At 39.3% G+C, this 16,450-nt stretch overlaps 1 protein-coding gene across 1 annotated transcript in view; it reads left to right on the top strand.

The window, feature by feature from the left end:
- Window positions 1–16,450, top strand: part of GRIK4 (glutamate ionotropic receptor kainate type subunit 4) — a 758,447-nt gene that overhangs the window by 335,790 nt on the left and 406,207 nt on the right. Inside the window, exon 3 of the mRNA XM_063436300.1 lies at window positions 7,579–7,710. Coding sequence (XP_063292370.1) covers window positions 7,629–7,710 — 82 coding nt within the window. The 5' untranslated portion in view covers window positions 7,579–7,628. The remainder of the gene's footprint in view (window positions 1–7,578; window positions 7,711–16,450) is intronic.

Raw genomic sequence — 16,450 nt, 5'->3', positions numbered from 1 at the left:
AATGTTAAAAAAATAAAAAAAACACTTTGCTATTTACAAGCATGGCTTGCAGTTCGATAATTTGCTGTGTCTGGCATATTTTTTTTTTCTGGTGCCTAATTAGGCTGACACAGGGAAACATTGTGGGTATTTCTAGATATAATCCACATTTATTGTAGCAATGGAAGGAAGCCATACTAGCAAGAGGGCCTGACCAATGTATCCTACCTCTTTCCCACCCCCTAGACCAGGGATTAGCAACCTATGGCACGTTTGCATGCATGGCACTCGAGGTGCTTTTCAACGGCACTCAAGGCTGCCAAACCTTAACTGGCTCTGGCCCATCAAGAGTCCTTAATGCAAACTGAGAGGTTAGGGTCAATCCTCAATTTACGAATTTCAGCACTTATAGGAAGTAGCCTCAGATCACTTTATCCCAGTATTTGTGAATGGGAATCCGCACTGGATTAGAGCAGCCTGCAGAAGCTATTGCAGCTCCTGCCCTTGACCTTTATCTGACCAGCCCGGTCCCCACTGGACTCCAGGGAAGCCCGGTCCCCACTGCTAGATATACACAGAGCTTCAGAATCAGCCTCCCCCTCATACAAATAATACAAACATCTCACAAATAAACACATCTCCGCAACCACAACACCACTGACAATCCACATACATGCATACAACCCCACAAGCAGCCTGTCACATGCAGTACTCTAAGCAGCCCCACACATACACACACCAAACACACATTTTTATATATTACACAAGCAACCCCCATATTACACAAGCAACCCCCAGACACTTTCATAGTGATCATATACAATACCACAAACTACTCATGAACGTATACTTTACAATATAGCAACTCACATATGCACAAGAACAACACTACAAAGCAACTGCAGCACTTATAAATAACACAAGCAAAGTACAGCAACATACACACCTCAATTTTTTTTTATTGGGTTTTCAGAATGATTGCAATACAGTCATTAGTCTTGCATAAAGTAACAGAATTAAATGCTTACAATAACATTATGTACTGAGTAATGCATCTGATAACGTAGTGTTATGTCTTGGGTAACATCAATAACATCAATAACATCAATAATATCAATAATATTGGTGAACAGCAGGCAACAGCAACAGTTCGAGGAAGTCATGCATTTATAACATCATTGATAATGGGCTATAGAGCTTTCATCTAGACAGACCTGCGGAATTCAATTCTTACTAATTGGGATTCTCGTTCACGAGAAATGTAAGCCATTGTTTCCAGGTTTGGGTATATCTATTTGTGGTTTTTAATTTGGAAGAGGTGATTTCCTCCATTTGTCGGATATTTTCTGCACGTTGGATCCATTCTCTGATTGAGGGGGCCATAACGTGTTTCCCGTGGACTGGAATGATTTGGTTTGCCGCCATTAATAAATGTGTGAGTAGATTTAGAGTATGTTTTTTTGATCTTATGGGGGGTGTTAGTAGGAACAGTATATATTCTGGGGCGAAAGGGTATTGTATACCTGTTATTGCTTGCGTCAGCGTGTGTATACGTTTCCAGAATTTCGATATAATCGGGCAGGACCACAACATATGGGATGTGTGCGCGTCCTGTTGTGTACATCTCCAACAGTCAATCTGGGAATCTTTATGTATTTGATGGAGTTTTGCAGGCTGTAGTGCCATCTGGCTAGCCTCTTGTAGTTACTTTCTTGGGATGTCAGGTTCGATGATGTTGTGTGGGCCCTGAGAAAGATGTGTTGCCATTGTGATTGGGAAAGTGTCAATGGAAGTTCTAGTGACCACTTGTTAGTGAAGGTTGGAAGAGTTTGCGTCTGCTCTTTTCGGAGAAGTTTATACATTGTGGACAATGTTTTGTGTTTGATTGAGTGTGACATGCAGAGTTGTTCAAATGGTGTGGTGTTCCTTGTACCCTTCGGGATCAATGAATAGTTTCGGGCAAAATGGCATAATTGATTGTAGAATAGATGGTGTGCACTCCAAAGGGTAATGGTAGGAAGTAACGTTTTTATGTCTTTGATCGTGCTGCCTTGTGTAATATCTTGCAGTTGCAAGTAGGGTCCTGTCGTGCGTATTTGTTTCAACCAGTGGAGGGCATTAATTGGAAATTGTGGGTTATGCAACAACGGGTACAGAGGTGAGGGGTATGGAGCTAGTTGTTGCAGATGGGCTACTTTTGACCATATTTTCAGGGTAGCAGCAATTGTTGGGTGTTGCCTATGTAATAGTAGTGAAAGTCCATTTTTGTGCCATGGGCGTGTGTAAATGGGGGCCTTCAGGGATGCTTCTTCTATTGTAACCCAATGTTGAGTTGGGTTATATTTTGTCCATTCGTATAGTCTTGTTAGGTGGATAGCTTTGTGGTATGTCTCAATATTGGGGAGTCCTATCCCTCCTGCATGTCGGGGGTTTGTGAGAAGCATGTGGTTTATTCTAGGGTGAGAATTTGACCATAGGAATGTAGATGCAACTGATTTATGATTGTAACTGAGTGTCAAAGAACTTCTTCGAGATGAGTATGGGAAGGGTTTGTAGTATGTAGAGGATGCGGGGTAGTATATTCATTTTCAAAATTCCCCAAAATGTTTAGTCTACTGAACCAACCATAGAAAGGGTTGTGCCATTTTTTCAGGTTGTTTGTTATGTTTGTTAGTAGGGGTGAGAAGTTTAGGTTGTATGCTTGGGGCAGTTTTTGGGGAATGTATACTCCTAGGTATTTTATTGCAATTGGAGCCCAGGTGAAGTGAAACTTGTGTCAGAGTTGTGTGTTCATTTCTTGTGACGTGTGTAGAGGGAGAAGTTCACATTTGGTGAGATTGGCTTGGAAATTGGCGATTTTTCCATATGTTTGCATTTTCTGGATTATATGTGGAATGGTTTGGAGTGGTTCTGTGATTGTGAATAGGATGTCATCAGCAAAAGCTGAAACTTTATATTCAGCATCTTTGACTTTTATTCCCTGGATCTCTGGGTTATCTATAATTCCTTGTAGGAATGGCTCTAACGTCAGAATGAAAAGTAGGGGTGAAAGGGGGCATCTCTGCCGTGTGCCGTTTTTTATTCTTAGTGGGGGGGGAAGTTGCCCGTTTATGCGTAATCTGGCCGTTGGATTGGAGTAGAGTGCTTTCATCCACTCCAGCCATCTCGGGCCGAAACCCAGTTCACTCAATGATGCTAGCATTAGGGACCAGTCCACCCTATCAAATGCCTTTTCAGCATCAATGGCAAGAAGGGCGCTAGCGGTGTTGTGTAATTGTGTCCAATGTATGAGATTTAGTATTTTAGTAGTGTTGTTCTTCGCTTCCTTTCCTGGCACAAATCCGGATTGGTCTACGTCTAGTAGATCGAGTAAAAGGTCTTTAATTCTGGATGCGAGAATTTTTGTGAAAATCTTGACATCCACATTAATTAATGATATGGGCCTGTAGCCCATTGTAAAGGGTCTTTGCCCGGCTTTGGGATCAAGGCTATTGTAGCTTCTAGTGTTTGTGTGGTTAATGGTCGTTGGGTGGAGAGGGAGTTGTATGTGTTGAGAAAGAGTGTGGCTAAAAGAGGGGCCATCACTTTGTAATACTTGATGGTAAAGCCATCCAGTCCAGGGCTCTTTTCTAAGGGGATATGTTTGATGGTCTGGAGGAACTCATCTTGTGTGATCGGGCTATCTAGGAAGGACTTAAGGTTGTTAGGTAGAGTGGTACGTATTATTTTTTGGAGAAAGGCTTGCACCTCGTCGGGGGAAGGTGGAGTATCTTGTAGGTTGTATAGCTGTGAGTAGAATTTTTAAAACTCTTTGGTTATTTCGGGTAGCATGTTTGTCTGTGTTCCATCTTGTTTTCTAATTCCCTGTATGAAAGTTGTCTGTCTCTCCTGTTTGAGGGATTGTGCCAGCATTCTACCACACTTGCCTCCCTGTGTGTAGTACGCGTATTTTGCTTTTTGAATGTAAGTGGAGCAAAGTATTCAGTTCTGTTCTTTTGGCCGTCAATTGTTTGTAAGTTGTAAGCGCATTGTCTATAATGTGTTGGCCTTCTAGGTTTTTTATGTCTTTGGTTAGTGTTTTTATGAGTAAGTCCCTTTTTCGCTTCTGTTGTGATGCTTGTGTTATGAGTTCCCCTCTTATTACACACTTATGAGCTTCCTAGACTATGGTGTGTGGAGTTCCTAGGACTGTGTTGTCTTCAAAATAAGATTGTGTGATTTCACGTAGTCGTGATGTTATATCCGCCTCGTTTAATAGGAGGTCGTTGAGCTTCCATTGCGCAGAGATGGGCGGGAGGGAAGGAATGGACATGTGTGTGAATAGCATGTCTATTCGTGTGTATGTACCAGTCGGTGGGGAGAAGAAAGAGAAATCTTTGCCTGTGGGGTGTAGGACCCTCCAGCAGTCGAATAGTTGCACATCATAGAGTATGTTGCGCATTTTCCCTCTTATGGCTGTGAGATAGTCACTTGATGAGGCGCACACCTCAATTTTAAAACTGATGATCGGCACGCCAAGACTTCAAAATCTTATTTTGGCACAGTACTTCTGAAAGCTTGCCTAACCCTGTCCTAGTCTATGGGAGTAGAGATATAATAGTGCTGAGCTAAGGGTTCCTAAATCTGTGTTTTTATATCTGAGAAATGGCAGCACTACCTAGTAAATAGGTTTGTGATACCATGGTGTCTATGCGCTTTAAAATAGCAATGCTCAGTCTTTTCCCAGTATTTTTGGGCAATTTTCATAAACAAAACTTTAGTAAATCAATCTATGATATATGAGCAAAGCAAAGGGAATGTGAGAAAATAATTCTCAAATGATTCCAAGAACATTTTATAAATAGTTGGTTACTTTGCTCTCAGTACACTGTATTGACAAACTAGACTATATTTAAAATCAGTTCTGGTTCTACCATGTTTAAAAATTAATTTGTCTGTCAAGTGTTCTATTTATCCAACTGCATCTCTGCAGAAAGTCTGTAAATGGTGTCAACCTCCCTTCCTTTCTACTACACTTGTCAATGGGGGTCGAACTACACTGCTATATTCCAGAAGATGAGGAGGGTGTAAGGGGGACAATGTACACATAACATTCTTTTTTTGCAAGATACAACAGACAATTTCCATACCTTGAATAATGCATATACTTGTACAAATGTACATATTTAAAGGGACACTGTTGGCAATATAACTTTTCCTTCTCCTTGAATTGGTTATAGTGCCTGGGCCTTTCCCTCTATTCATTGTCAATATATATTTGAGCAGTGTGACACAGTTTAACACAGCTGTTGGGGACATTGCGGTTTAATATTGAATGCAAGAATGGTGCCAGGGGATTCAAAACACTATATGCTCTTTAATGAGATGAAACAATTACAGTGCTTACAGTGTCCCTTTAATTGTTTTGTATTATAAAGACATTATTAGGAAACTGCAACTTAGGAATGCCATCAGGTCCTTTACAATTACTCATGAGAAATATATTTGACAGTTTTTATTTATTTTTGTCACACCCACGGTTTGTTTCAAAAAACAAATTTCTATGCTATGCTAATATTTCAAATCCCATCTGAAATATTGCAAGATAATAGATGCCATGTAATCTTTTGGACTCTATGAATAATCTCTTATCTCCCATTATTTCTACAAATAATTAACAAATAAATCAAATGCTAAAAATATGCAAATATTTGTACATTATATTTATGTATCAACAGTAAACGATCCGTTATTAAAACTGATTTTTGTTTTGTCTTATATGTATGTATTAGCATAATAGAGGATCTAAAGCTATCTAAATTATAGGCACTAGAGTCATCAGAGCCACTTCAGCCTTATTGGAGTCTACAACCTGTCCATGCAGGCTTTTCAATGTAAATGCTGCCTTTTCTTATAATAGGCAGTGTTTTCATTGGCGCCTAATAACACCTCTTGTGGCAGTCACTTAGACGTTCACTTAAGGTGCTTCCTGGTACAGTGCTGAACAGTATGCAGCACTGGCATTCAGCGTTTCCACACTCTACATCAAGGTGCTACACGTTCCCCATAGAGATGCATTGATTTAATGCATCTCTATAAGGTGATATTGATTGGCGCAGCATGCCACGCATGCACAATAGCCTCCAAATGCTTTCCTATTGGAAAGCTTTGGATTTGCTGAAATCATCAAGATTCATGATCTCAGCCATGGAGGGTCAGCCATAGTGAGACCAGTGTGACATGATGAGTAAAATCAGCTTTTAACTGAGATCGGAGTGTCACCTAAATAGTCACTTCAGGTTTATAGTGTCAGGAATATGTTTGGGTTCCTGACACTATAGTGTTTCTTTAACTTAGAAAAAGTTAAAAATAATAGAAATAGCACATATAAATACAAAAATACCACATGTGTAATTTTTAAACTAATCCATGATATCATGAATGTTATTTGGTAGAAAAATATAATTAATGATTAAAAAGTGCATGTGAAGATTAACCTAATAAATACATCAAGGGTAATCAATTAGTGTGTCAAACGGAAATATGAAAAACTAGAAAATAGGGTCTCGTCTAAGGGGCCTCGTTATTATACTATAGGAGCCTTGGCATGGGCCTAACCCAGACAAAAAAAAATAAAAAATAAACCCACAAACTTGAACCAACTACACCAAACTGGAGTACTAGAAAAAAGTTCCCTACCTACCAATTATACAAAAAATATATATTTAAAACTCATTTTATCATATTAGGTATAACAATTGTACACAAACAAAAAAAAGTGTAAAGAATAATAAAAAAAATATTAGGCAGGGTTAATGGAAACAAAAAAGTCTGAAAATACAGACGCTATTGTGCTTTCTATTGGGCTCCTCTAATGAGGGGCCATAAGACCTTTAATCATAATCTCAAATAATGGTGAATCACATAAAGTTCTATGGAAAAGTAAGTTATTTAAAACTGTTACTGCAGACCTAGGTCCTTATTCTAATGTAACGTTTAGGTATTAGCTGGAGGGTAGAAATGCAATATTAGTGGGTTAGGGTCCTGTATAGCACCCTCTGCAGTTTCCTTATTGTGTGCCTCTTGCCTCAGCCACTTAGGATTACGAGGCTCTAATCTCCTCTCTTCTCCTGTTTGTGTTAGGGTTTTCCATTCTTGTTGTTCTTTAAAACATGATGGTGTCTCTCTTTTTCCATTTTAGTTAAGAATTTTCTGTCACGTATTATGTTTTCTCTTGTAGGGATTAATTTCAGATTTGTATTTACACTTGAGAGCTATATATATTCATATATAAATAAGGGGTAAGTGTATTCCCCCATTTACACTTTCCAACGTTAACGTTGTGTTATATGAGGTTTTTTCCACTTAAATACACTTTTAATAAAAGTTCATTTTAGTATACACTTTGTTGAAGAGTAGAAATTAAATATACTTGGAGAGAGTGATAACACTAGCTTAAATGTTGTTTGCTCTGCTAAAGTGAGCATAGCGTTAGGACACACAGGGTGAGAGTGAAGATCACTAATGACGTGTTTTGTGCCTCACTGGCACTTAATTAGAGACTCTCTGCACTTGGGTTTTTCTTGTATCTATAATATGCCTCTCTTAATTGTTTCCCAGAATTATGTCATGCCCAGACCATCACAGGGCTCCATGACGATTTGTGGAAGATGCCCCATGTCCTGGTGCTTTTGGTGCTCCTTTTACTGGGGCTGATGAAGTCCAGTGGTAGCCCACATTCCCTGCGGATTGGTGAGTAGTTAAACTCAATGGAAGCTTCTTCTTTAAAATATCATTGATTTTGCTGGATAACTGGAAACGTGCTGTTATTTCCAATCTGGAGTCCAGTCCAAACTTTACAAATTGTTTGATAAAGGCTGTGATTTGAGTTAGTTAAAATGAGGTGGCATGGCAGGTTCACTTTATGTGCAGGTAACATCTTCTAAAGCAAAGCAAATATCTATTTTATACAAACTGATAAGTGAAACATTGTATTGTATTGTCTTCCCTTTTGGTGAATGATTGCTCTACACCCTATGGGGTTATCATTGTTATATATCATGAGAATTGTTTAACAACTGAGGGGAGGGGATCATAAAGTAAAGACTAAATGCTATTCACATGTCTAAACCACATTTTAAACAATGGCCCTCTTACTGGAGAGAAACCTTGATTTAATACCCTTAAAGTAAACTAGTCGTAGCTGCTTTGAAATATAACACAACTAATCTGATTTAGTGCACTCTGTAACTATTTTAAGAATATTTTATCAATAGTTTATACATTTAATCATGTGTTGTAACCCAACTCTGTCATGGACGTGTGTTAGATATCTTTAATCAATGTGTATTTATTTTATTTACACTTCTGTTATAACTGTAATTGAATTTTCTGTGGCCTCACAGTGAATTCATTCTTGTTGTTTTGTTGGCACTAGGAGAGTAAAATTGCAATGGTTTGTGCATGTGAGATTATTTGAGGTATAATTAATCATATGATAAGGTTTAAAATATAGAATGCTAGGCACTAAATTGTAATGAATGCCAAATGCACCATATAGGGAAATATTTGCTATGTTTTTAAGATGATTTATCATCTATATATTTTGAATCAAATCCCATGGACAAAGAGGCAAAGACTATATTTGAAGAGTACGGGCTCATAATTTCCTCAAACCAACAAGCCATTTGCGAACATAAATTCATCCCTGGTCTGTGCAAAACTAATTTAGTTTTCATTTCTTGATGAGCGACTGGTATTCTACTGCAAACTGTCACTGCTAGGCAAGTTCTAGAATTTTATATTTGAGTAAAATAAAATGAAAAGTAATTATTCTGTACACATATCTGTCTAATGAAAAAAGGAACACAAGCCAATAAATCTCAAGTTTACAATGCTTCTTTTTAAATCAAAACTAGTACCGTGGGGGTTAAAGGCTAGTTTATTCCCGGCATCCATAAATAAGGATTCTAACAAAAAAATATGATAATATAAATAATTTAATCATATTTTTAGTTAGAATCATTATTTATGGGTGCCAGGAATAAACTTGCTTTTAATCCCCACGCTACAAGGGGTACATGCGTTGAAAAATTCACAGCATGGAACTGTTTTTTTCAACACGTTATGGAAATAATTAATTTAAATATAATGCTTTTAATTCTCATGAAATCCCACTCATCTAATTGTTTGCATTGAGGTCTCTCCTGAGCTAAACACTGCAGTGCAGATAATATACTTGGAGCATCAGCTGACTGCACTGAGTGTGACATAAATACATTTTTTTGCTTGTTTTGTTATGTAAAAGCAACATGAAAAATATTATCCAATGTAAATTATAAAGTCAAACACTTTTTTTCCTTACTACGGTTTAATTTATTTTCTCTCTACTCGCTAATGTATTGAAAAGCAAATTTTAATTTCATTTTTAATTTCTACTTTTTAAATATTGGGTATTTTTTTTTAGATTTTTAATTCTATGCATTTTTTATATTCTGGTTTGTCTGCCTTAATGATATTATATTATATTATATATTTCACACTATTTGTTTTTAATTATTTTTAATTTGTTATATTTAATAATTTGATTTTTTTTATCAGACTTGTGCAGAGTCTAAAAATTCAATTTGACCAACTTAAAAAAAAAAAATAATACTAATAAATAAAATTGGCTTAACCAAATTTAGTCCATTGAGTGATTTGGTTCCTCCTAATATTGTCCAGTGAACTCGTTTTTTTGTTTGCTTTTGTGTAATTCAGACAAATCAAATTATGCATTCTCAGGCTTGATTCGCAGGCTTTTGTAACTGGTTAAGCAGACAAACAGCACATAGTACAATCAGTACTAACATAACTTCTACTTTTTTCTGTAGTACCTGTGGTGCCTTGAAGGATTACCCTTTTGCCTTCCCATTTCTTGCCTGTGGTTCATTGGGCACTGCTTCCTGCCTCCACCAACTCAGCCAGACACCTAGATGCACTGGCTCACTGCTTATGTGCGTAGTAGATATCCACTCTCTCTCCAGACCTAATTTCTGCAGCACAGGGCAAGCTCATGAGATTCAGCTCAGTCCAGCCATTCTTAGCGAATAAGCCGGTTTTGCAATGCCAATATTAGCTCTGAGGGCTTCCAGCTCTCTCCATAGTATAGGCAGGTAGTGGAGTCTGGTGAATCCAGGTAGAACAAGAAGTTAAACCGTTGTGGTTTGACTCCTATTGAGGGACCACCAGGGAGAATACTTCTGGCACAAAAATTAACCCTACAGCCAGTACCCTGTACATCATGTTGGCCTTCTAGTTTGTAAAAATAAAAGATTAAGATGGGCAAAAGAACACTGAACAGAGGAAGAAAAGTGTTATGAACAGACAAATATATGTTTTAGGTGTTCTGATCAGAAAGAAAAACACTCATGAGACACAGACTGAACAAAAAGATGCTGGGAGAGTGCTTGACAACATCTGTCAAGCATGGTGGAGGAAATATGATAGTCTGGGGATGCTTTTGTGGCAGTAAATTCGAAGATTTATGCAGGGGAAAAGGCATCTTAAAGAAGATGCCTTTTCACCAATATCAATTTTTTCGCCAATATCACCACCTCTTATCGTTTGCTCTCGTGCACCCCCTCACCCAACAACCTCAGCCTAACCCCCCTCAACTCAGGAGGGACCTTAATACTCTTGATCTCCAGCAGCTGTAAGCTGATATTGATTCACAACTGCTATCCATCCCTTCCCTCGCCTGTCCTTCACTGGTCATCTCCGCATATAACACTACCCTCACCTCTGCCTTGAACACTGCAGCACCGCTCCAAACAAGCACCTCAAGGAGGATCGCCCCCAACCATGGCATACCAAATCAACACGCTACCTGCAAAGATGCTCCCGTTGTGCTGAAAGCTCCTGGAGGAAGTCTTGCATCCAGTCAGACTTTCTCCATTATAGATTCATATTGTGTTCATACAGCGCAGCCCTTGGCCTCGCCAAACTGTCCTACTTTTCCTCTCTCATTAGTTCATTCTCCCGTAATCCCAGGCATCTCTTTGACACCTTTAATTCTCTTCTTCGCCCTGCTGTGGCCACCCCCCAAACTAACATTACTGCCGATAGCTTTGCATGTTACTTAACGACAAGATTGAACAGCTAAGGAAAGAATTCTACCCTCCTTGCCATTCCCTTCCTCAACCTTTCCTACCCTTCAGATGTTCTCCCTGGCTACTGACCAAGAGGTGACTGCTCTTCTCTTTTCCTCTCGCCCCACCACTTGCCCATTCGATCCTGTCCCATCTCACCTTATTAGATCTCTCTCCACTTGTCTCGTGCATTCTTTAACGCACATCTTCAACTGCTCTCTCTCTTCTGGCATTGTCCCTGCTGACCTAAATATGCCACTGTAGAACCTATTCTGAAAAAAACATCTCTTGACCCTTCCTCCCCCTCTAACTATCGTCCTATATCCCTGCTCCCCTTTCCCTCAAAGCTTCTGGAAAGACTTGTCTTTACCCTTATGTCTCACTTCCTCAATTCCAACTCTCTCCTTGACACTCTTCAATCTGGCTTCCACCCTCTCCACTCTACTGAGACTGCGCTTATCAAAGTTACTAACGACCTAAACGCAGCTAAATCCAAAGGCCACTACTCCATACTAATTCTTCTTGACCTCTCTTGACCAATGCCTTTGACATTGTTGATCATGCTCTCCTTCTTCAAACACTTCAATCACTCGGTCTCTGTGACTCTGTCCTCTCGTGCTTTTCCTCTTATCTTTCCCAATGCTCATTCAGTGTCTCCTTTTCTAATGATACCTCCTTCCCTCGTCATGTCTCGGTTGGAGTCCCCAAAGGCTCTGTACTTGGTCCCCTTCTTTTTTCTCTTTATACTGCCTCTCTTGGCAAACTTATTACCTCTTTTGGATTCCACTACCACCTGTACGCTGATGACACCCAGATACATCTCTCCTCCCTGGACCTCTCCCCTGCCGTCCTGCAACGTGTCACTGCTTGCCTTTCTTCCATCTCTGACTGGACGTCCTCTCGCTTTCTGAAACTCAATCTCTCTAAAACTGAGCTCCTTGTCTTTCCTCCTCATAATACTGATCCTCCTCTTTCACTCTCCCTTCAAGTTTGTGGTACCCACATCAGTCCGCGCTGTCTTGGCGTCATACTTGATTCTGGCCTCACCTTTGAGCACATCCAATATGTTGCCAAATCCTGTAGATTCCATCTTAAAAAACATAGCATCCGCCCCTTTCTTACGCAAGATGCTACCAAGGAGCTTGTCCATGCTCTAGTAATTTCAGGATTATTGTAACCCTCTCCTGATTGGTCTTCCCAAAACTTCCGTACTGCACAGCTACAGTCCATAATGAACACTGCTGCCAGACTGATTTTCCTCTCTAGTCAGTTTTCTCACACCTCACCCCTCTGTCAGGCCTTACATTGGCTTCCTGTATGCTATAGGAATCAATTCAAGGTACTTATTCACACCTATAAAGCACTGAACAACTCTAGCCCCTCGTATATCTCTTCACAGATCCATAGGTATGTCCCTTCTCGGTCTCTCCACTCTGCCCGTGACCACCTGTTGTCCGCACCTGTACGGCCAACTCACGCTTGCAGGACTTCTCGCGGGCAGCTCCCTTCATATGGAATAGCCTGCCTACTGCCATCAGACTCTCCCCTAGTCTTGCATCTTTTAAAAAGTGCCTTAAAACCCATATCTTTAGGAAAGCTTATGACCTCCTAGATTAACCTCTACCTCACATACATGTCTCTTGCTCTCTCCTAAAGAGCAGCCCACCTTATTTGACTGCAAATTCCTGTCCTATTGTGTTTTACACCCCACCTCCTATAGAATGTGAGCTCGTTTGAGCAGGGTCCTCTGCAACCTATCGTTCCTGAAAGTTTTTTTGTAATTGTCCTATTTATAGTTAAATCCCCCTCTCATAATATTGTAAAGCGCTACAGAATCTGTTGGCACTATATAAATGGCAATAATAATAATAAGATAGCCTATCACTTACTTTATTTTGCAACATCATGCCATACCCTGTGGCCGGGAATGACATAAGATGGAAAGGACATATTACTGGGTTTAACATAAAAAAGAGAGAAAGTGTAAATGTAAAACTAACCAAGATCAGGATACCAGAAATACGGAAAAATGATATAGCCAGATCTGGATTAAAAAGTTCAGAAGAGTCAGTAAACAAGCCAAAATTGAATAACCACAAAATCAGGGAACATACAACACACTATATGAGGAAAAAAGAGGAAACCACAACAGGGCAATGACAATAAGGCTAAAACTTTATTTAAACACTGAGGCTTACACTTATTGGTCCACGTTACCCCTGCAGCCCCAAAAAGTTCAGGAATGGGGTTGTCGGTATAAGTAGAGGTGCGCTGCGAGCATGCAGCATTCCTCTCTATCAGGCAGCCTAAGAGCTTTCACCTCCCGATCGGCACATTCATTGCATTTTGGAAGTCCGAATGTAAGCGTTGATTGGGAAGGAAGAAGTAAACCGGGAGATGCAGCGTGCTCAGGAATGTCAGAGCAATGTGTTGATCGGGTAAGTACTGTGACACAGTCACCAGATCTAAACCTTATTGCTGTTGCTTGAGCAACTTGATGGCATGTTATGTAAGAAGTGCCCACCATGCCAATTCAACCTGTGGAAGGTGCCTCAGGAAGCATGGGGTGAATTCTCTTCAGATAACGTCAAGAAACTGACAACTAGATAAAAGTCTGCCAGAATTGATGCACATGGAGGATTCTCTGATGAAAGCAAAGTTTGAAGGAAACAATTATTTTACGTAAAATTCACTATTTCTAACCTTGTCAATTACTACATTTCATGTTCAAACTCATTCCTATCTGTTTTCATTGAAAATAAGTTGTGTCTAAGGTGTTTTTAGAAAAGAAAACACTTTAGACAATAGGGTAATACCCAAATCCTGGACCGGTAAGGGGTACTTGGGAACCCCTGATATAAACTGCTATTGTAAATAAAACTATATGATTTCCTGTTGGCTTCAGTTAAAGATTTCTGCTTCACATCATATATATCCATTTGAATTGTGCTGATAATGAGTTATTATTACAGAAACAGGGCATCATCACAATTATTCAAAGACTGAAGCAGTATTATTGAATCTTTTGGGTATTATATGTATTAACCATTCTGATTATTGACCTTTCTGGTTGTGTATTAGGTTGTGTATATTGGACTTTTATTATTATGGATATTATTTGGACTTTTATATCTCTCCGTTTGCATTGTTTATTTTCCTTTTTTATACTATTTTGTACATTGCCCACCATATTTAGAGTCCTAGAGGTTTAACTCCTTAAAGACACAGCTTCAGAAGCTTGTCTTGCACTTAAGGACACCAGCATTGTAGCATTTAGTTTAATTGCTATATATTTTTCAATGAGTTATGAGGAAGTTCCTGTTTTGATTATCTTGCTCTAGCTTACACCTTTATAGATTTGTCAACATATCTTCCTTAATTCACAGATACGTAGAATTGTAACTTTTTTCTACTAGACTTTTACAGTTGTTCAACCATCAACAACACGCTATCTTTATTGGTCTTTTAAGTGGACTAAATAGGCTGGGTTGACTGATTAAATTTCCATACCATTTATACTGTAATTGAAATTCTTTTACTAATGATGTCTAGATTTTCTTTTTTATTAATGCTAATAAAAGTAGTTTTAGATTGCTTCTACTATATTTATGAAATTACTGTTTTATTCTTGTCTAGGGATTTAACCCTGCTCAAACCGCATTGTAACAATTGGGATTTAAATCCCCATTTAAATGCCTGTTTGCAGCACTCACTTTGAGCTCTGCAAACAGAGCATTAGTCAGTCTTGGCACACTAATTCTGGCCATAACTGACCGAGGGGAGCCCGAGGAATTAAATGATACCTGGGGTTCCCGGCAGGGAAACGGACCCTGCTGCTTGACAGAAATAGTTAAATGTATTTTCTGCCATCCTAGCTCCAGGATAATAAATCAGGTGCAGCAGCATTTTGAGTGAGTTTTTGGTTTTAGTTTCCTATACATGTTTTTCTACATCTTCTCATTTTCCCTTTTACCTCACACACCCTCCCATCCTCCGCTGTTTTTTTTTTTGTTCTCAAAATTGCAATGCAAATGTTCATCAGTGGTATATTTTTGCTTTGTTCTTATGGAAATTTACATTTATCAGCTGTCATTACTTTTGAAATGATTTACTGCGCTAGTCCTACAAAACATTCTCAATAAATTATTTTAGAAATAAATAAGTCATGAACACCCCCTCTCACTACTATTAGTGAGGAGAAGGCTAGTAAATCAAAATTCCTGTAAAAAATATTTTATACTTATCATCCTTGGTCTAATTCCTGACTATGCTTGCATGTAGCTCCGACCTGCCATTAATGGGTGGGGCTATTCAAATAATAAGTGGCATTTCTCCCCTCCCCGGATATTATTTGAATAGCACCACACCAACTGCTCCTAAGTGGGGGTTGGGGGAAACACTAAGTCCTCCCATTTATTTGAATTATAATTCCTCACTCGTTGACCTTGGCTATGGTTTAAGGGGGAACACTAGGAGGCCTTGCCACTTTTTATATTTCATGGCCCCCACCTCAGTTATTTAATTTACAGCCCCCCCTCAAGGCCTATTGGTTTGATCATTTTTATTTTAACTGACAAGGCAATAATCGTTGTCCTGTTGATCTATTTTTAGGAAAGTAAACATCTACCGGCTGCTCACTGTTTAGTAGACATCAACTCTGTGTGAAACATGATAGATGTTTAACTTCTCTTATACTAATTTGTTTGTTTGGGTTTTTTACAAAACTATTTGCCAGCTGACTGCTTTTTGTCAGCAAGCAGAGAGTTCAGGAAGCTGTATTTCATGATAAGTCCAGATAAAATTCTAGTGTTAATTCCTCAAATATGTAAGCAGCCTTGTAAAGGTGGTGGTGTTGGGTTTCTCCTCTCCCCTCACTGCTCCTTTAAACCTCTTCCCACCCCCCCCCCTTCCCTCTCTTTCCCGTCATTTGAAATACATGCAATTCGCCTTTCCAAACACTTCTCTGCCAACATTGCTGTTATTTACCGTCCCCCTGGTTCTTCTCTTCCTTGACCACTTTGCTGCCTGGCTACCCTACTTCCTCTCCTCTAACATTCCATCCCTAATTCTCGGGGACTTCAATATTCCTATAAACCCACCTTTGACCTCTGCAGCCACTAAACTACTTTCAATTACTTCCTCCCTCGGGCTATCGCAGTGGGCAAATTCTCCCACCCATGTAGCTGGCAATACCCTTGACCTAATCTTCACTTATGCATGTACAGTATCTAATATCTGCAACACTCCATATCCACTCTCTGATCACAACCTCTTATCATTTGCTCTCGCGTACCCCCTCACCCAACAACCTCAGCCTAACCCCCCTCAACTCAGGAGGGACCTTAATTCTCTTGATCTCCAGC

This window comes from Pelobates fuscus, chromosome 11, assembly GCF_036172605.1.
Source record: "Pelobates fuscus isolate aPelFus1 chromosome 11, aPelFus1.pri, whole genome shotgun sequence".
In the NCBI taxonomy this organism is placed as follows: Eukaryota; Metazoa; Chordata; class Amphibia; order Anura; family Pelobatidae; genus Pelobates; species Pelobates fuscus.
Note: the sequence above shows the minus strand (reverse complement) of the source record. Positions and strands in the feature narration are given on the sequence as shown.